The 22,043-nt window shown below is 50.7% G+C and overlaps 1 protein-coding gene across 1 annotated transcript; it reads left to right on the top strand.

The window, feature by feature from the left end:
- LOC144094454 (acetylcholinesterase-1-like) lies at positions 1-21,064 on the top strand. Its single transcript, XM_077628386.1, has 11 exons — positions 1-113; positions 7,417-7,615; positions 10,731-10,829; positions 11,684-11,782; positions 13,355-13,631; positions 14,081-14,349; positions 15,315-15,658; positions 17,270-17,493; positions 19,105-19,335; positions 20,067-20,313; positions 20,911-21,064. The coding sequence occupies exons 1-11, from the start codon at positions 103-105 to the stop codon at positions 21,062-21,064; spliced, it is 2,154 nt and encodes a 717-aa protein (XP_077484512.1). The 5' UTR covers positions 1-102.
- The last annotated feature ends 979 nt before the right edge of the window (positions 21,065-22,043 follow it).

Raw genomic sequence — 22,043 nt, 5'->3', positions numbered from 1 at the left:
CCGCCGTGTCAGCATCTCGTCGCTACTTGCCGTCAGCGCTGTCTCCGGCGAGAGTCGCCTACCAGTAATCGCAGCCTGCACAATTACGACCGCCCCACGACCATGCCTCGTTCGTGAGTACATAGCCATGGCGATGCTAAGCGTTTCTAGGTTTCTCCCTGCTCTCTAGGTTTGAAAGACCCCCTACGGGTCTTCGGCCACAGCTAGTGGTCACAGCAGGTGTGCATGCCAGTAGCGAATTCTACCTTATTTCATGCGAGCTGCTTTGAGCCTAAAGCCTTCGGTCATACGGCACCCGCAGGTGAAACAGAATTAATGTCGACATTTTACCTAACCGGAAAGTCCACCACTGCTGAAGCCACAGGAAAAGAGAGAGAGAAAAAAAACTTCATTTGTAAGTAAGCAGATTCAGCTGGTGGCCAGCAGTTCAAGTCCGTCGGCGACCTCTTGCGCTCTTGCCGAGGCTCTAGACTGGAGGTCCGGATCTGGGCTGGCGAGAACAGCTTCCCATTGTAAAAATAAAAATTGGTTTTGAGGAAAGGAAATGACGCAGTAACTGCATCACGAATTCAAGTGACGGATATGAGACTAAATCTGCCAGTGGTGGCTCCTCCGCCCAGGTGGCTCAGTGGTTAGGACGCTCGGCTACTGATCCGGAGTTCCCAGGTTTGAACCCGGCAGCAGCGGCTGCGTTTCGACGGAGGCGAAACTCTAAGGCGCCCGTGTGCTGTGCGATGTCAGTGCACGTTAAAGATCCCCAGGTGGTTGAAATTATTAAGGATCCCTTCACTACGGCATCTTTCTTCTTTCACTTCCTCCTTTATCCCTTCCCTTCCGGTGCGATTCAGGTGTCCTCCGATATGTGAGACAGATACCGCCAGGGACCCCAGAACAGGTGGGGGGGGGGGGGGGGGCAAGGGGGTGGTCGCCCCCTTAACATTTTAAAGCGAAAGCTTTAATACGCAAGCCAGCGAGCCATTTGGGCTCGTCGCGACGTATGCCGTATGTAGGCAGTCGTATGCGCTGGCCGATGAACGACCTTGAGCCGCCGTAGTCTAGCAACGGCGCAGCCGCGTTCCAACAGATGTTGACGCCGCTGCCGTCGCCGCTCGCTCCACCAGATGTGCTCCGCTGGGGCAAAGGTAGAGGAGGTGTCGCCTAGCGGGGGGTAGGGGGTACATATATATAGGCGCTTCGCCTCAGTGTATTGTAGTCGTTATAGAGAGCGCGAAAGAGACGCAACAACGACAGAACGAAGCAAGGAAGAGACAAGCTCAAGAGACCCCAGAAGAACGCGCCGCACGACTCGAGAAGTGTAACGATGATGCGGGCAGAATAAGTCATGCCACGTCCCTGAGTGACTCTTCAACTGCGGAAGAGACAGGTTTGAGTTCTCGAGAGCGTCGGAATGAGACGCTGCGTAGGTGGTGGTCGTGAAAACTTTATTTAATAGACACAGGGGAGTTTAGGGCACGCAGGTCATTTGGCCCCCGCACGGCCTTACTGCGCTCAAACGTTCATGTCCTAGAGGCTTATGAGGCTGGTAGCCCGGCCTGTGGCGGTGGCTTGCTTGGCCGGGTCGTCGGAGCGCAGTAGGGTCTTCCAAGCCTCCCAAGTGGTAATGTGCTCCAGGCCCCGCGGGGGAGGATCCACCGGGCAGAGGAAAAGGATATGATCGAGAGTGGCTTTGGGGTGGTGGCAGAGGGTACAAAAGGGGTTTGTGTGGACTTAGTTTGGTGATAGCGCGAGCCTATATAAGGGAGGGTAAGGTGTGTGTTTGGAGCCGCCTCCAAAGTGTCTGTCTGGTGATAATTGTCGAGGGAGAGATGGAGTGAGGGGTAGAGCCGACGCTCGGCTTTGCAGGCCTGCGTCACTTCACTGAATGAATGCATGCGCTCCCGTGAGAACCCTAGATCGGAGGCCGTCCGGTGCCTAGATGACGTGCCGAGGAAACGAAGCTTTCGCAATTCAAATATGGTTAATCAGAGCTAAGCCGCATCCAATTTTTTTCCAGAGGGGGCAGCGCTCCCCCCTGAAGTTCTCAGTGGGCGCGAGCCACAGTTTCTTTTGGAAGCATTTTCATTGTCTTCCTGACTGCTGCAGTGTCGTCACCACAACATGACAGTTTGCATCAACTTTGAACATTGAAAAATAAAAAAATAATAACAAAAATTTAAAAGTTATTATGTAAATGAGCATTAAATAAATAAATAACAAAATAAGCTCGAGGTCGATCGCCCTCTCCCCCTAAAAAAAAGTTTTCCGGAGTCTCTTATTGCGCCATTCCCTTTCTCCAAAAAACAATTTTCAATTTTCCGCCCTGTCCCAGATTATGTGGATTATAAAGTGGCTTGCTCGCTGCTCAGTACGGATTACTAAATCGGGAAAGATTGTCACGGGGTTGGTGACAAGACAGGTACCCGGCAAGAGAGGGCTCGGCAGCACGTCCTTCGGTGGGGGAGGAGGAGGAGGTAAACTTTATTAAAGAAGGGGTCTTAGGCGCGGGTTGGGGTGACGTTCCCCTCCCCGCGGTGGGCTCCTCTTCTAGGCCGGACGCCAGGTGGCCGACCGACGATGTTGTTCGGCAACCTCTTCGGCCCGCTCCGTGACTCGGAGTTGAACCTCCGGGTCCGAGCTGAGCAGCGCGGCCTCCCACTGCGATTGGGTAGAGAGCTGCAGACTGGTCGACGGCTTGTCTTGATTACATGAGTATAGGATGTGTGGTGTCTGCCTTATGGTGTCCACAGAGAGAACAGACGGGGCTAAACTGCTCTGGGAACCATATAGAGTACATGTACGGATTAAAGAAAGTGTCTGTTTGGAGCTGCCGCCAGCTGACTTGTTGTGTTTTACTTAGAGATATATGTGGTTCCGGAAAGATTTGTCTTTCTTGAAGTGGGTAGTAATTTCTAGGTCGTCACTCGCTCCTTGGCCGACCTGAGCTCGGGGTAGCGCACGTACCTCCCGGTTAACTACGAATCCTCGGGCAAATTGGTGCGCCGCCTCGTTTCCAGGGTGGCCCGAATAGGCGGGGACCCAGATCAATGTGATCTGGCGGGTATTGGAGATTTTTGTAATTATTTTGATGGCTGAGGAGTGGGCCCTTCCTTTGGCAAAATTTTGAATGTCGGTTTTAGAGTCGCTGATGGTGTATTTGGAAGTGGTGGAGGCAATGGCTAAAGCTATGGCAGCTTCTTCGGTCTCCTCCGGAAATTTTGTTTTATCGATTGCCGCCGATGCGAGGGGAGAACCTCGATGATCGACAACTGCGAGAGAAAAGGCGTCTCTGTCTGCATGTTCTGCCACGTCCACAAGCGCCGTGTCTTCTTGAACTGAAAATCTTTCGTGAAGTTTTTCTGCCCTAGCCTTTCTTCTGTCCGTATCGTAGTGTGTATGCATGTTTTTGGGCAGAGGATGGACTATTAAGTGTTCGTGCATGTGTCTTGGAATTGGCAAGGTGTGTGCACGGATTCCTTCATGTTGTATTCCTGCCTTCTTTAGGATGAAACGTCCCGTTTCAGGGCATGATAGTCTTTCGTATTGTGCGGTGAGGTGTGCTTCCATCATTTCCGCTAAGGTGTTATGAATTCCTAACTGTAGTAGTAGTCATTTGGGGTATGACGGGGGAGGTTGAGCGCAATTTTGTAGGATTGTCTAATTAGAGCATCCAGGTCGTCTCTTTCTCTGACTGTGAGGGTGGCGTATGGTGTAGAGTAGATGACTCTGCTAAGAACGAAGGCTTGGATTAGTTTCCTGGTCTCGGTTTCTTTAACTCCTCCTGCGTCTGATGAGGGGGGAGATTTGGTTGACGGTGTTTATCAGCTTCTTAATTAGTGTGTCGTTTTTTTTTTGTTTGACCGTATCAGCTTTTCTAATATTCTTAGTGTTTCCACTTCTGGGATGGCTGCCCCTTGTGCGTAGATTTTGATCTCAGGCGCTTTATTATTTCTTTGGCGCTTTGGGTGTAGGATGAGGACTTCGGATTTCGGGGGGAACACGAAAGTCCCGCGGCTTGTGCCTCCTCTACTACTACATCTGCCGCTTGTTGTAGCGTATCATGTATCGTGCCGATACTCCCCTTGGTGGTCCAAAAGGTGATATCGTCCGCGTACAAAGAGTGTTCTCGGTCTGGGATTTTGGCGAGTTGGTGTGCCATTTCGATGAGGGTTATATTGAATAAGAAGGAGGACAGGACAGATCCTTGCGGCGTTCCTCTGTCTCCTAAGCTGAAGGTGTCGGGTTTGATTATGCCAATTTGAATTTTAGCCGTTCTATCAGAGAGAAAGTCCTTGATGTAGTTAAACGTTCTTTCGCCTACATTCATTGTTTAAAGAGAATCTAGGATTGCTTTGTGCTTGACGTTATCAAATGCTTTGGTTAAATCTAGTGCTAATTGCCCTTGTGCTTCTTTCTTGCTTCTGAGATAGGATTTCGTTTGCTAGTCTGAGCATCGTATCCTGTAATGATAAATGTGGTCTAAAGCCGACCATATTGTTTGGATATAAATTCTCTCTGTGCATGTGGGACTGCAGTCTGTCTAGTATAACGTGCTCTATCAGTTTTCCTATGCAAGAAGTAAACGAAATAGGTCTGAGTTTTTCGAGCGCGAGCTTTTTGACAGGTTTTGGGATCAATTTAACAATGGCATGTTTCCAAAACGCTGGGAGTTTTCCTTCCCTCCAACACTCGTTCGCAAAATCCGTGAGGGCTGTGATAGGAGCGTCGTCTAGCGTCCGCTCCGGGAGAGGACAGCATTAACAATAAGGCACTTGGTGGTGGAGACGGCGAACTTCAACGTCCTTCAATCCGCGCGCCACCAGCGTCAACGTCTTTTTGCCTCAGCGCCACCTGGCATTCCTCCCCTCTTAAAAGAACCGCGCGCAAAAGAGCTCGTGAACCAAGCACACTCAAACTCACAAGAAAGGCTCGAAGAATCTGGGGGGGTCACCGTGCAAAATACAGCTTCATGCGTAAAACATGGGTGATCTCTGGACGGGGTAGTCGACGGCTTCTCTGCTGTGAAAGTGCCGCGTCCGGTAGTACCTTATAATTAACGTCGCTGACGCGCCGCAAGACTTTATAAGGACCGAAATAGCGTCAAATGAGTTTTTCGGACAAGCCTCGCCGTCGAACAGGTATCCATACCCAAACCTTGTCGCCGGGATTATAGAAGACTTGTCTATGCCGGACGTTGTATCGGCGCGAGTCGTTATCTTGTTGCTGTGTGATGTGAATACGTGCTAGCTGACGAGCCTGCTCGGCTTCGTGGGCAAACTTCTCAGTGTGAGCAGAAAGTTGGTCATCGATTGCGCAAGGGAGCATTGCGTCGAGCATCGTCTGAACCTCTCTGCCGTAGAGGAGGTGGAACGATGTGAAACGGGTCGTCTCTTGAACTTCTGTGTTATAGGCGAATGTCACGTACGGTGTGACGTACGGTATTTGGGCCGCTGCAAAATTTCGCCCCTATCTTTTTGGTCACCCTTTCAAAGTGGCCACTGACCACCACTCCTTGTGTTGGTTGGCCAACCTGCGTGACCCGTCTTGACGCCTGGCGCGATGGAGCCTTCGCCTGCAGGAGTTTGACCTCACCGTTGTATAAAAGTCCGGACATAAGCATGAAGACGCCGACACCCTCTCTCGTGCGCCTGTCGAACTCGCAACCCCCGACACGGACGACATCAGTTTCCTTGCGGCTATCCATTCTTCTGATTTATCAACCCAGCAGCGCGCCGATCCAGTGTTACGACCCCTCATCGATTACTTATAAGGTCAGCCAGCCACCATTCCTAAATGTTTTTCTCGACACCTGTCGTCGTTTTCCCTACAACGAGGCGTGCTCTATAAGAAGAACCCTGGTTCCAGTTCGCGAGCGTGTCTCCTCGTCGTGCCGACAACACTTCAAGAGGAAATACTTTCTGCGTGCCACGACGAACGAACTTCGGGCCATTTGGGATACTCTCGCACGCTTTCCAGAATACGCCAGCTGTTCTACTGGCCCAAACTTGCCACTGTTAAACGCTTTATGTGCAGAGGTTTCGTCAATGTCAGCGCCGTAAGGCCCCGGCCGCCAAGCCTCCGAGGCTCCTTCAACCTATTGCACCACCATGTGCCCCGTTCGATCAGGTCGGCACGGATCTTCTCGGCCCTTTCCCTTTGTCCTCGGGTGGGAACTGGTACATCATCATTGCCACAGACTACCACACTCGATACGCAGAGGCTAAAGCCTTACCTCGTGGCACAGCGTCCGAGGCTGCGGATTTCTTCATGAATCAGATCGTACTTCGGCACGGCGCACCGACCTACATCATTACCGACCGAGGGACCTCCGTTACTTCCCAGATGGCCGGAATTTTTCGGCTAAGCGGTACGACCCACCGTAAAACTACTGCTTACCACCTGCAGGCAAATGGGCTGACAGAGCGACTTAATGAGATCATGGCGGACATGCTGGCGATGTATACGTCGATGTGCAACACAGGACTTGAGACGTGACCATACCGTACGTGACAATATTGACGTTTGTCCATGGGTTTGGCTGCGACCACGTCTGCAGCCGCCTCCGCGTGGTAGCCTGTTCTCGGCTGATGAAAACGTATGGTGAAGGCAGGAGCGCTCTAATCTCCCTGTAATAATTAATTGGCTATGGCATGAAATGTATCCAGCGCCTCACTCCGTGGGGCCTTCGCATCCGAGACCCGTTTACCAGCTCGGCTGACAAAACCTCGAGCATGTTGGTGAGCGGACTCGTTCCCCGGTACGCCCGCGTGGGCCGGAACCCATACCAGATCCACTTCCTTCCTCTCGTTTGGCATAGCATGCTGAGAATTATGTATGTGGTGGAGGAGATAAGTCCCGTCGCGAAGCTGCGAAGGAAACTCTTTTTGACAACTAATCCAAAGTTACGAGTCCAAAGCGCAGACTTCGAATTTCCAGAGGGCTCCTGCTGTCACTATCTCTCGAACAGCCAGGCCTGGGGGTTGAGGGCCAGCGTGGGTAGCTATATAGCTCTTCCTTCGTTGCCAATTAAGAAATGTCCCCAAATGTAGTATATGGTAACGGGTGGCTTTGACAGGAAAGGAAGGAAAGAAATTCATTTAAGGCCAGCACTAGGGCCCAGTGAACAACAGCGCTTGCTCCGCAAAAGGCCCGCTGATATAATCTGCCGAGCCCAAGTCACTTCATGAAGGAGGGGGCGGGCAAGGGGGCAAGGAAAATAAGGAAGCATTACCGGAATGAAAACCATTACGTCCAGAAAAAAACGTGCAAAGCGGGAAAATCACTTGGTCTAATAGATAGAGACTAGGCGCTTAAAAGATCCTGGGCGTGGAGTTATACTCCAGTGATAGTGTGCATGCGAGTCTGTCCGCCACCTTCGCTCCAGCGCCAGCAAATGAACTCTATGGCTGGACTGCGCAGGAGCCGGACCGAAGGCACCACTTCTCATGAGAACTCGCAAGGCGAGTCGAAACAACGGAGCCGCCGTCACACTCGACACTCGCCGAGCATGCTGAGCCCCGGAGCCGCCACAGCTGGCCACGAGGACCAAAAGACCCCCTCGCCTATTGGCCAGGCCGCACAGCTGTCACCGGTCTCCTCTCCACTTAGCAACCGTCGGGTAATCGAACACTGGGTTATCAATACTCGCGCGAAAGTATACCGGTCCAAAATGCTGCTTCAATGCAGCTTGACTTGGACACGAGCTGAGATGCGTTCTCCGTCCCGCCTGCGAAGAGGCAAGCGAAGAGGCAAGGAACGGGAAGCACCGCAGCGCGGTCAGGGCAGAGATGAGAGTGTTTTAGTATAGCGAGTTTTGCGTGATTGCCTGCGTAGCGGAATAGGAGGTCTACAGCGCGCATGCGCAAAACGCTAACGGAGAAATCGTCGTTAGCGTACGCACGCAATTTATAGCATATATCGTTACCGTGTTTACGCTACCGTTTACCGGGCGGAGCGCGAGTAGGGTGCCTCGATGCGCGCGCCCCCTCCTGCAGCAGGTGCGTTGGACGGACGGATTGGATTGGATTGGATTGGATTGGATTGGATGGATGGATGGATGGATGGATGGATGGATGGATGGATGGATGGATGGACGGACGGACGGACGGACGGACGGACGGACGGACGGACGGACGGACGGCGTCCCCTTTTGAAACGGGATGATGGCAGTTGCCACCATGCTCAGTTTTTTAACTGTGTTGTAATCAGTTAAAATTCGCCATTTGCTTTAAAATACGTCTTCCTACACTTTTAACCTTACGTCACCTCTCTGCTTTTAAGCCACCAATCTTCCAATTGCTTTTTGCTAATTTCCACCGCATATTTATTTTCATCACTATTGTTATCTCTAAACCCTAGCGCCTCAGGTAGGCCTACCTCAGGAAGAGTGACTGTGCCTGCATCGACATCGGGGTGCATACCATCACATTTTAGAATGAGGTGTTCAATTGTTTCTACAGATTTACCACACACAGCACATGTGTCATCTTCTTCGTTAAATTTCTTTTTGTAGCTGCGCGTTCTGAGACATCCTCACCTAGATTCAAATAGTAGGGTACTGCCTCTTGAGTTATCATAAAACGTTTCCTTCGTGATCTGCCTTATCCAGTGTCGATATAGTTCTACACTATGCTTCTTTTCCACAGAATCTATCCAATTTTTACCTTCCGCGTTTTTAACCTGTCGTTTAATGCTATTTCTTTCTCCGTCCTCGCGTCTGGCATACTTACTGGTTAGCTTTCTTATTGTTCTTTTCCGCCACTTTGAGTCAACCCTCTTTCTGTATAGGTATTTAAATACTTTAGCTGCCCACCTGCTATCGTCCAATTTCCTCAGGCGCTCTTCGTATAGTACTTTACTCTGAGCTTCCCTAGCTTCGAACGATGCCCAGCCCATACCCCCCTGTACTGCCTCGTTTGTGGTTTTCCCGTGAGCACCTAGTGCTAGTCTTCCAACTGCTCTCTGATTTACTTCTAATGTCGACTGAACCTCTGCCCTTAAGCACAGAACCGCATTCCCGAAAGTAAGCCCTGGCGCCATTATTCCTTTCCAAATACCTCTCAGTACTTCATACGTGTTGTACCCCCCCCCCCCCCCCCAGTGCCCTGTGTTGCATTATGCCGGCATATCTTCGCCCTTTTGCTATGGGAGACTTTTCGTGCTTTTCCGTGTACATCTGCCCTTCGTTTGCCCATACCCCGAAATATTTGTATTCGGCCACTCAGGGTATTTCATGGCCTTTTATTGTAAGCTCCTGCTCAGTTGTATCGTTAAAAATCATCACACCGGACTTAGCTGCGCTAAAACTGAAACCTAGACTGTCTCCTTAGTCTCCACAGCTATTAACCAAAGTTTGTAAATCTTCCTGGCTATCTGCAACAGTACAATATCGTCCGCATACATTAAACCCGGTAGTCGTTGCCCAACAACCGTTCCGCCTAATCTTTACGACAGATCATAACCTAGCTTGCTTCCTTGTAGCCTTCTTTCCTTACTTATCATGTAAAGCATGAACAGCAGCGGTTATAGAGGACAACCTTGCCTTAATCCTATGTGTACCTTGACAGTTGTAGTACTCTTAATTCCTTCCCACGTTATTTCAACTTCATTTTCTCGATTTATTTCCTGTAGAAAATCAATTACCTCATGACCGACACTTTCATCTTTTAATATGTTCCACAGGTGTTCCCTGTTCACGTTGTCGTATGCACCACTTATGTCCAGGAACGCTATGTACAGAGGTCTGTTTTCCACCTTAGCTATTTCTATGCACGGGGTAAGCACGAACAGGCTATCATCTAAGCGCCTACCACTTCTGAACCCGTTCTGTATAGTTCTCCGAGTATTCTTCAGCCGCCGCGGTGGCTGAGTGGTTATGGCGCTCGGCTGCAGGCCCGAAAGACGCGGGTTCGATCCCGGCCGCGGCGGTCGAATTTCGATGGAGGCGAAATTCTAGAGGCCCGTGTGCTGTGCGATGTCACTGCACGTTAAAGAACCCCAGGTGGTCGAAATTTCTGGAGCCGTTCACTACGGCGTCGCTCAGCCTGAGTCGCTTTGGGACGTTAAACCCCCATAAACCAAAACAGAGTATTCTATTACTTTCTACGCATGGCTGCATTTTTATTTTCACCGCCTGCATCGCCAGCGTGTATATAACTGATGCTATCGTAATCGGCCGGAAGGATTTTATGTTCGTCTTATCGCCTTTCCCTCTATAGATCAAATTCATTTTACTCTGTTTCCAGCTGTGCGGAATTTGCTTATTTGTTACGACTGCCTCCAACGCTTTTATCAGCGTTTCCTTGGCTTCAGAGGCGCCCCCGTTCGGAGCGCGAGTTAGTTCGGCTGTTGTCTTTGCTATACCACGGCTGGTCTCGAGGGGAGAAAGAGCGCGCCCTCTCGAGACCGGCCGTGGCCATACATAGCAAGATGTGCGGTTGTCTTGTCGTGTTGGAAAACACAGGAAATGTCTACGACGTCTTCATCATGGAGCACATTCCTGCAAGCACGGGCTGCAGACTGTCGCCATTTTCAAGTCGCTTCCGGTTTGTCTGAGCTGAAGTTTTGGTTCCCGAGTGCATTAAAAAGCTTGCCTTAATTTGAACGAATTTTCTGTCCGTTTCGAGTTCGATTTATCGCGAGCAGAGGATCCAGTGCCTCATTCCCTTGGAAGTTTTTAATGTTGTGCAGCATCCGCAACATGTAACATCCTGCTTTCACCCTTCTGACGGCAGACGAGCATGGCGGCGCGGTGCCTCAAGCAAGAGGACATGCTATCTCCAGGGAGCTTCAGCGAAGGGTCGCCGTATTTCGCCTCGCTCAAGGCGCACTACGTACGTGCCATCCGACTTGTGTGCTTTCCAAAGCATATATGCTGAATAGGACGAGTATACGGACACCGATCTGCAAACTCGTGCTGAGTTAATTGATCGTTTTTTTTTAATGCGTGAGGCCTCTAATCACGGCACTTACCTGATGGAATCCGGCAAGTCACTATTTCAAAGTGGAGTGGCGATTTCTGTGCGGCAAGGAATTTTTAACTGATTTCGTTGCTCGTATGGTTTACTATTCTTGCCTACGTCAAAGGTGTGGCAATATATGAAAGAAGTCAGCAGCCATAGAAACCGAAGAAAATCGTAATTGAATGTATTTTTGTGGTGCCAATCTGAGAAAATTGTGTTCTAATATTAAAAGGCTATTTTCAGGAAATTGCAACAAAACCGCATTTCACCGGTCAGAGCCGAACGCTCGACCTCTGCCTGCTGCGTGCTCTGCTTAACCGACTGATCTGCGAAGGCGGCTGTCTTAACTGCCTTCCACTTCTTTAAGTATTAACGAGCCTTACGCGGATAGTGTTCATCAGCGCCACACCCTACCATCTATAGCGACAGATGTGGTACTTCGTACTATACCGGAAGACCCACGCGTAACGTACTACAGTCAAATGCGTGACATGTAAGACACTGGGTTTCGGGGAATTTGAATATAAGTTAATCCTTAAAATGTAGACTATACACATCGTGCCTGCGGCACAAGTGCACAGTGATTATACCTGAACACATGCCAGAGACGTCCTCCCTGTAGCTCGCTGCTGCAAATGCAGAGGGCGTGTATCTCTTTCATTAGACCACAGCACAGCGTGTAGTGATCAGGATCAGACGTTCGGCGCGTATGAACCACTTTGCAGGGCAGCCCGCTTCCTCCCGTGAGCTCATCCTCGCCCACGGAGCTGCAGCTGACACCGAACACTCTGAGCAAAATAACCGAAGCACGGAGGATGTCCAGGGTAAGAAACCGTTGTGCTATAATCCCTTCGATATATACCTTCAGTCGGAGTATGCCGTCTACCGCCGGAATTTGACAGTTTCCTTCGAAGGCAAGATATGTCATTCATATTTTATTACTTCATAAAAAGCGCACAAGCGTTCGATTCAACTCTGCTCAAGTTAAAATTGTTTATTATGTGGTGAGGGAGTGGTCGAGGGCTTAAGGCTGGGGAAAAGCTAGGCGGGGGCTGGGCGAGGCGTTTGGCAATGATTAAGGCTCACGTATTGATAGGAACAACTTTATTATTGAAGCATGGCACCCCACTGCGTGCCTAAGCTGCGCGCGCTCAACGAACACACGTGCGCACACTGCACTGTGCTGCACTACACTGACCTGCACTGGGCTTGGCTTCGGGGTCTGGTGTGAGTGGTATAGGCGGCGCTAGTTACTAGTCTGTCGCTCACAATGTCCATCTCTTTGGTGCAATAGACGGACATATTTCATGTTCCTCAGCCAAAGACTAGTCATGAATCAGTGCAATAATAGAAAATAGATAATATAGATGTTTTCATACTGAACAGTATAGAAATGATATAAATATACAAATAATATCTATTGAGAGCCTTATTCGTTGAGTTAGAATTTCTTAGTTTTTTATTTTATTATCATATTTTAGCATATTCTACTGTGTGAGCTGTTCTTATGTATTTCCTTTTATTGTTCTACATTGTTATTGCACTCTCTGTATGTTTTCCAGTATTTTTTTATTTTAGTGTTGGCCGTTATTCACTGGTGTATTCATGGCGAAATTTTTGCCATTGTGTGACCCCCATGGATGTACTAAACCCCCCTATATTAATGCCTTCTGGCGATGTAGGTATTCTGAATAAATAAATAAATAAATAAATAAATAAATAAATAATATTGAAACGATCGACTCAAAACCCACCCCCGCACAAATCCCTCACCAATGCAGAGCAGGTTGCCTCGCGGCAACTTCTAACAGGTACATTCCCAAATAGTTACATCTACTCCCTGATGTATACCGCGGAATACAATTCCCGCAGCACTCTCTGTAATCATTAAGCAAACCTCAATCACATCCTATTCGAGCGCCCAGAGGACCAACCACCTCTGCGATTTCAAATCTCAAACCAAAGTCAGCAGGAGACTGCGTTGCTCAGCCCTGACCCGGAGGTACAACTCCGTGTAGTAGGTTGGGCCCTGGAGGTCGCAATGAAGCATGTACAGTACTCACGGATTGAAATAGGACATTCGGAGCGCTAGCCTTGCAGTGCCACGCAGGCATGTGGTAAACCACAGGCCGGCTGATTGGCTACTGGAAGGAACAATTCTGCTTTGTAGATGTTCTCCCTCTCACGCCATACCACAATGCACCACCTTGGTTCCATGAGCGTCTACGGGCGGCGCTCCATGAAGCGACGGCCACGCGCTCCGAATGTCCTATTTCAATCCGTGAGTACTGTACTTCAAGCCACCTAGCGGCGTCGAGAGGGCCCACGCGCTGTTTAAACCTTATTCCTAACCCTTTGTCATACGGCGAATAAAAGTTTGTTCTTCCTCCTCGCAGTCGGCGAACGCGATTGGAGCGCTGCAGCGGGACGCCGTGGTCTCGTCCGTCTCGGCCAGCGGCAGCCAGCGGCGCGAGGAAGAGGAGACGCTGCTTGACAAGGTGCTCGAACGACACGTGGTCGACCCCAAGGCGAGGAGACTGGTGAGCCACCGCGGCCGCAACAAGCTCATCCTCTACGCCGTGCTGCTGGTCATCATTCTGCTCATCGCGGGGCTCGTGCTGTTCACCATCTTGGCCAAGACGCGCGACACCGTCCAGGTGGACGCCGCCTGGGGTGAGCGCCTCGGCTGAAAAAGGGAGAGCCCGGCGGAGGCTTCCAAGAAGGAACTGTCGAGTAGCCGTGCACGTTCACACTTTGCTATTCGGCGTCGATAGCGAGCACAATCCACCGCGGCAGTTCTCATTCCGGACGCAAACCCGGCGGCGAGCGCATTGGAGGCTGACATACTGCGCGAAAGAAGTTGCCACGCATAAAGGCACATGCAGCTCCTCGTTATTGCTAACCATGGTGGCAGCCATAGTGGTAACGGCTTTTGGTATAGCGAGCTGCTATTGCCACAGTATTAACAGATTCCAATGCTTATCGGAACAGTGAGTGGTTAATAAGTGGTTCTTTTTGTGAGCAGTTAAGCATTCTCCATTTGATGATCGCACAGAAATTCCCTTTCCATTGCGTGGTCCTGCATTGCACCTCTTTTCCCTCCATGTTACGGCCGGCCGCAGGGTCGTACCGCGGTTCGCAGGAGCTCGTCGAGGGGGGCCTCGAGTGCTACAGCTTCCTGGGCATACCGTTCGGCAACGCGACGGGCGGCGCGCTGCGCTTCCAGCGGCCCCAGAAGGCGGGCCACTGGATGCACCAGACGGCCTCGGGCAGCGCCCCGTGCCTGCAGCAGCCGGTGCGGCTGGGCAACTTCTCCGTGCTTGACGCTGCCGAACAGGGCTCCGAGGACTGCCTGCGCCTCAACCTGTGGACGCCCAGCATCACCGCAAAGGTGGGTGCGTGAGAGAAGATGAAAAACAATTTGGTGATGTGAAAGCATACGGAGCTGCCTTATCATCCGCCTCAACGAGCGGCCGATCGCAATGGTAGAACTGTTCTACACATCTAGATAATCTGAACCGGAACGGGAGCTGAAATCTATGTCGATTTAAGAGAAGCTCTCTATAGGGCTCCCCATAGTAGACGTGATAACCGGCGTACGGACAAGAAAAGTTGAGGTTGCTTGAGGCACACAAAAACTGCGGCAGGATAGCTTTTTGCTGATTTCTTATCATTTCGGCTCTTGGGTACGCTATAGCGTAAGAGCTTGAACTAAATAAAACGACGAAGCAGCGATTATTCAACCATTTTTGTTTGTCTCATGCGACCCCAACTCGTACGTCACATGCACCGCACGGCTGTTGAAACCTAAACAATATTAGAGAACGGTCCCAGGTGGATTTCACGTGTCAATCTATAAGTACTGATGTCTCGAGCATAATTCCAAACAAGTAACAGAACTAAAATTTGGCGTCCCTACTCCTTCGAGGGGCATTCACATAATGTCACGCGAGTTTGATTGTCCGCGGTGCGTGTAAGGGGGATGCGGAAGAATGTGACAATAGAATGTGCGTCGAGTTTCGAGTTTAGCTGTACCGCTGATAGTTACATGAGTCGACCAAAGTAATGTCACAGGACAGTGGGCCGGTCACATGACCCATAAATGGGACCAATGGGTCGCAGTAGCGAGGTTAAATTTCAAATTAACGACAAAATTTAAATGTTCCCATGACAATTATATGCATGTGGGTCCAATTTAAATTGGCCGATGACAATCGACCGTGTGACCTTACCATGGGACGACGTCGCCTCATGCGGACGAGGCGACGATCACCGGATCCTACTCTAAAAATGATCTGTGTCCCAAGCGGTCGGCTTGCCGGAGGGAGGACCGCGGTTTCTTTTTGACGCACGCAGGACCTGTCTGTGCTGCTGTTCCTGCACGGCTTCCAGTTCTACTACGGGAGCAACAGCCAGGACTCGCTGCGCGGCGAGCTGCTGTCGGCGCTGGGCAACCTGGTGGTGGTGGTGCCCAACTACCGGCTCGGCCCGCTGGGCTTCCTCAGCGCCAACGCGAGCGAGGCACCAGGCAACCTGGCGCTCTACGACCAGCGGCTGGCGCTCGACTGGACGCGCGAAAACGTGCGCTACTTTGGCGGGGATCCCAGCCGGCTGGTGCTTCACGGCTACGAGGCCGGCGCCGTGTCCGTCGGTTATCATCTGCTGTCACCGCTCGACCACTGGGTCAAGTCGGTGCGCAGGTAGGCACTCACGCTCCAACCCGTACAAGAATCTCTTTGTAAAGTCCGTCCGCAGACTTTTATAAACTGTCTATGGATAAATCCCATAGACTAGTCTATAGATTTATGGGCATATACTTTTAGTCGACTTTTGTGAATACAGTCATTACAAAAGGCTAGTAAAAGTCTAACAGACACAGATCTATAGACAGCCTGTAGACAATCTATAGATTTATGTCCGTACACTTTTTGTAGATTTCTGCCTATATAGAGTCTATGGACAAACGTCTACTGCTTCAGTAGACGCACGTCTATACAGATTTATGGCCTTGCACTCCGGTGTCGTCGTCGGCGCCGTTGACTGTGAGCGAAAAATACACGAAAAATCTCCAGAGAAGCAACCTAAGAGGCAGGTGGACCACATAGGTCACGTAACCTTGTGACGTCACCGCAACATGCCCACCGGGTTGTGAGCAAACTTCGCACCGTGCCAGGTGGCAGTTTAAATAATTATTCGTCGCTAGAGGTTCCTTGGCAAGAGCAACCTGGGTCGCAGAAGCCCCACCGATGGCAGCACCTGCTATCGCAGGGCAGTGGCGCATCGCTTAATCGCCGCACCACTGCGCCAGGAGCGGTATGAGGACTGCATGATTAAGTAGAGAATGAGCAGCTCTGCATATATCGACATTGACCCATTAACGCTATCGATTCATACCCCCTCCAATTCTTATAGACCCTTGTCTATAGAGTCTATAGAACCTAAAGAAGGTTCCCATCTAAATCTAAATCTGAATCTAAATATTCAGTAGACCATTGTCTATAAAGTCTAGAGTATGACGGAATACCGTCTGGCAGGGGGGATACATTTTTTTTTTAACAAAAACAGTGACGCCGACCAGTAAAATACAATTTTAACAAGTAAATTTGAATTGTGAACAAGGCCCCCTGTTTTGGGCGCCGAAACGTCAACTTCAAATTTCATTTTACTGGTCGGCGTCTCTGTATTTTGAAACTATTGTCTACAGATTGTTTGCATTATGTCTACAACCGTCGAACAATATGTCATCACATTGCTTTCACAAATGACATGATGGTCAATATGCTTACAAATCTTGTTTATTTCAAAGCTACCCCGCAGGCTTGGCATACGCAATGCATGCACCATAAAAAATTCGCCACATTATACAATTAAAAGTTGAAGTTAACGGTCTGGCTAGTTTCCTCAGAAGCATTCTTCCGGCCCGCGCAACCAGACCGGCTGTGTCCGTGGTTAGCCTTTCGCTTTCCTACCTGCTGTTGCTCTTCGTGCCCGACCTGGAGGACCAGCGCCTGCTCGTTCGCCGGGCAGAAACAGAGTCGAGGGTTGTTGGGGGCCCTGGGCTGAGGGCCCCACTCCTAGTCCCGCAACATGTACCCCCGTTCCCCCCCCCCCCCCTCAGTAATTAACGTTTCTCTCTCTCCCTTTTTGTCACGTTGATGTCACGGCCAAACGAAATGGACAAAAATGAATAGTATACAGAATGCGGCCATCTCGCCTCACAGTCAAAGTGATAAAGCCGCGGGCTGGCGACATTGTTCATGACCTAACCTTCGTGGCAATATTGTGAACCTATTTTCACTCGTGCCCTGCAGGCTGATCCTCCAGAGCGGCTCTGCGCTGCGCCTCTTCAAGAACAACACAAGCGCCAGCCAGCGCAACGTGCGCGCGCTCGAGCTGAAGCTTAAGTGCCGCAGCCTGAGCGAGGATAAGCCTTCGCTGGACTGCTTACGCGAGGTCGCACCCGGAACCTTTGCACAGCCCGTCACCCATACCGACTTCGTCTTCGGGCCTAGCTTCAACAGCGAGTTCCTGCCTTGTACGCCGCACGCGCTCAGCATCTGGGGGAAAGAGTTCAGCGAAACAGGGCCGTCATATACGCGGGATGTGCCTTGCTTTGGAATACAGGGTGTTTCACTCAAGACTTTACACAACTTCTTGAAAATAAGCTTTTTGAGTTTGAAGAGCGCTTTTTTCGGCATAGAATTTTCGGTGGTGTAGTACATCAGAATACAGCTAAGAGGTGCTAACTGGCAGGCTGGTTGACTAATAGTGAATAGTTAACTTTGTAATTATATAATTATTGAGATGGGTGTAGCCCACTGTAATACCCATATCATTTTTTAGAATTTCTAAAATGCGGTTACCCTAGCTCGGCGCTGTGGCCAAACAAATTTTGGCTACATCGAGCCAAGATACATGCGCTTTTGAAAAGCTTGCAGGCAAAGCAACCTCTTAAGTCACTCGTCGAAATAACCAAAATTTACCGTGGTGACCGTGGTTTCTAAATTCTAAAGGTTTGTATGGATATTACTTACGGCAGGCTACACGTCTCAGCCTAACTGTGATAGTTAAAAAGCTGACTATTCAATGTTAGTTAACCATCCTGCTAGTTAGCACGTCTTAGCTGTATTCTTATGTACTACACCGCTGGCAGTGGTATGCCGAAAAAGGCGTTCTTCTAACTCAAAAGAGCTATTAAAATGTGTAAAGTCTTATAGGTGGAGCACCCTGTATATGATGCTTCACCGGCTATCAGGACAAAGTCGAACAGAACGAATTTGTGTCCTCGTTGCCGCGATGAAGTCTCTCGAGGAAGCAGAAGATGGCCGCTCTGGAGATTTTCTATTCTCAGAGAACAAAGCTGCTTCTTATATCCATATTTAGTGGATGTGGAGGCGCGAACGTGGAACTTAAAGTTTTCAGCTGCACCAATTTCGATTAATTATACCTCTTGGGCAGGCTACTGCTTGTCTTCTAGTGCTTTGCGTTGCTGTTGTGCCCTCACAAACTTTCAGCCTTTATTCTAGGCTCGCCACGACAGGTCACGCAGCCCCGCGAGCATGCAACGACGTTGTATTGAGTACAGCTTGTGTGATGTTCGCGAGCACTCACTTGAACTGGCAGGCATGACCATCTTTGTCGCTTCCAACTCAATAAATCCCTTTTCGACGGATTAGAACAGCAGGCACATCAGTACTTGACTCCATTTCCCTTATGGTTGGTTTTGGTGAAGTTGAGGTTGAGTTGGGGCAGGTATCAATGTTCGCGTGAACGCTTTGCCTTGAGCCTGCTTACAGTGATCGTGAAGCGACAAACACTCCTATCACCAATTTATGACCGCAGTCGTGTGACCAGAAAGGAGCCAGCTCGGCTCCTCGAGAGGCTCGCAAATCGTTCCACGGCGATGGAACTGTGAAATAACCACGCATCCTTTACTCTGCCCACCACCCGTTCACTCGAGTGCCCACTGCTTGCTAAGTGCTGCAGCTGGATACCGGCGCTTTCTTTCTTTGGATCAATTCGTTTATCTCTGCCGCTGCGCAAGTGCAGACTCACTAGCGCCAGTGTGTAACGCTGCAACGATATATCATGCCATCGCCAACAATGCCTGCATCCGACACCAGTGCACTGAGTTGGGCGCGTGCAGCGTTCCCCAGCCAGCTGCTGCCGGACGCGATCCACTCGAAGGACGTGCTGCTGGGCACCGTCTCCGGCGAGGGCGTCGTGCTGGCCGAGCTCTACGTCAGCCGCTCGCGCATCAACCTTAGCGAGCTGCTGTCTGCGTACGGCGTGCTGGACGCCCCGCAGCTCGTGGCGCTCTACGCCAGCCAGTGGGACAACCGCACCGGGACCCTGGCTCTCGCCAAGCAGATCCTCGGTACGCGGCCGGCATGCATATCATGCGCTCAGGGACAGTCAGAGAGAGGGAAGGGGTATGCCCGCGAAATTATGGGGGAATCGCCCAAACGCACGTCCAAGTGACGTAGAGTGGTGGAAACGAATCGGGCGACTTCGCCATGGATTTTCTGCGGAGTGCTAAGAGTGTATTTTCATAAATGGGCTTTCGCTTCACGCGTCTGTTGCGCGTGAGGACTGCTTTGCAAGCGACGCCAGTATACTGTTTAGCGCTTGACGATGCGCGCGCAGATCTGACTTCTGGCCTGCGAGCAGTGCACTGGAACCGCGGCTCATTATTTTCTGCTCCGTGCATCGCTGCAGCCCAGTTTGGTGATAGGTAAACCATGCACTCGTCACACTACCGCGGGCTCTCGGGCGGATGAATTTTTCGACAAATTGCATGCAGCTGACTCGAGCCGACCGTTTATCCGAATGGCTAACGCCGTGAGATGGTGCCTCACTAGCACCAGCTGGCAACCCGTTGTGCTCGGTAGTTTCGCCCCTTCCTCAAGGTTTCGAAGCAGACGCGAAAAGGCGCCATGAGCACCTTTTTTTCTTTCACCTTTTAAGGTGAGATGAGCCGTATACAGTTCATTCCACAGCAGCTAGACAGCGCAGAATGACATAACTGAGTGTGACTCAGGCCGTCCCACTGTTGGAAAACCGCATATAGGAAAACACATTTGATAGCGGCGCCGGCGGGGTGCGCAGGCGACGTGCTGTTCTCGTGCCCGGTGCAGTACCTGGCGGAGCAGCTGTCGTCGTCCAACAACCGCGTGCACAACTATGTGTTCGTGCACAAGCCGAGCTTCAGCGCGTGGGCCGACCCGCAGGCGGCGCAGTACGAGGACCTGGACTTCGTTTTCGGCGTGCCACTGCGCCGGGGCCTGGGCACGCCCGAGGAGCAGGCGCTCAGCCGTCGCCTCATACAGCTGGTGGCCGCCTTCGCCAAGGACGGGCAAGTCCTTGTGCATTGCTGGCGCTCGCGCGACCGGTGCATGGCGTCGGATTTGGTCATGCAAGGGCCCGTTGGGACATCGTCTCCAACCGAAATTTAATACTGACGTTTCGGAGACCCCTCGGTCCTTTCCTCAGGGGGTGATGATGGGCACCCCGGTAATTTGTAGTTGGGGGGGGGGGGGGGGGGAGGTGTTGAGGGGAGGATGAGAAAGGCAAGAAGCCGACGGTGGTAATTCTTGACGCGGCTGTCGTTGTCTTTTTCTTTTTCGGCGAATATCTTTTCCTACGTTATGAATTACCGCTTTCTTTTTTTTCGGTGATGTAATCTGGTATTTCTATGGGGTCAAAAGTCACTTAGAATTTAACTTGGCTATTTTTTCTCAGCCTGAGCTCATGCTTACATGTATTGCCGACGACGACAGAGACTGAAGTTTTTATCCAGGAGCTACAAAGTATGACCGCCTCGCCGTCGCAGAACCACCTGTGGGGCCGGATTGTACCATTATTTCGTTTTCGTCCATTCACTAGCGACCAAATCGCTGCGGGAAGTGGTGAGAAAGGATGCACAACACCATTCTGTTGCTCCCCACTGCAGGGCGCTGCCACGGCTGCGCGAAGGCGGCGAGTGGCCCGAGTTCCACGGCCTGGACAATGACACGGTCGAGATCACACTCAACGGCTTCTCCCTGGCGTCGGTGGCGTCGCGCGCCGAACAGTGCCGCCAGATCCGGCCCCACCTCATCTACTAGCGACCGCGGGCCCCCGCATTCGTCGCTATACTCGCCGAGAGGCCATTGCCCACTGAAATGTCACACCGCCTGCCTGTGTGATAGCGTGGACGCCGACTTTATGCCCCGCCTTCTTTCATGTGCTGCGTTTTTCTTCTTTCGTTCCATTTACTTCGGCTCTTCTTCTTTGTGCCTATCCTGGATTTTGTTCACTCATTTAGAAGCGCACATCTCGATTCAATTTTGCTGTCAGCCGGGGCCACAGTGAATGGCACTGCCGCTTCGAAAGCAGTCTTGTGTACGCATGTATTAATTAAGCTTGTTTTTAATCCTTTAAACGCGTGCCAGAGAGCATTCGAAATTTGTGGTAATGAAGTAGGCTACGCCGATTCCATCAAGTGAGCTGCTTGGGACGTCAGAGCGCTTGTGCATAACACGAATGGGTTCAAGACTGCCCTGTGAGCTGTGTGCAGTCGAATGCCATAGTTAAGCTGTGCGAGCGTATGCTGCCGTTGGCACAGTATGTGCAACCTCCGTGAACAGTCGATGTATGTTGTGTCGCAATATATCAATTCCACGTCGTCCTATATAAGTATACATGTCTTCTGAACTCTGTACATAGTTGTCATGGTGTACAAGTGCATCATGGTTGATAAATTTGACTATTATCGAAGCGCACGAGATGGGAAGCAAAGAGAAAGTGCGATCAGGTTGGTCGCATCAAAAAATTTGCACCATACGTGCAATGGTTGTGGTTCTTAGTTTTTCGGTGTAAAAAAAAATTGGTTCTCACATGACAAAGCTACTTCCACTGCCATCTCTTAGTCTGCAGTGTCGGTGAAATGCAGCCGCCGAATTTCACCGGGAAGAGAGCAGAGCAGGGCACATGTTACGCGACAATTTTGGCTTGCTCGTAAAATTTAACTGTCTATTGGAAACAAGAAAAACGACACACGCATGACTAAGGCTATTCATATAGCATGCCATGACGCCATTTTTG

The sequence above is a fragment of the Amblyomma americanum genome, chromosome 6 (genome assembly GCF_052857255.1).
Source record: "Amblyomma americanum isolate KBUSLIRL-KWMA chromosome 6, ASM5285725v1, whole genome shotgun sequence".
In the NCBI taxonomy this organism is placed as follows: Eukaryota; Metazoa; Arthropoda; class Arachnida; order Ixodida; family Ixodidae; genus Amblyomma; species Amblyomma americanum.
The sequence above is the reverse complement of the archived record's forward strand: the minus strand, read 5'-3'. Positions and strand labels throughout refer to the sequence as shown.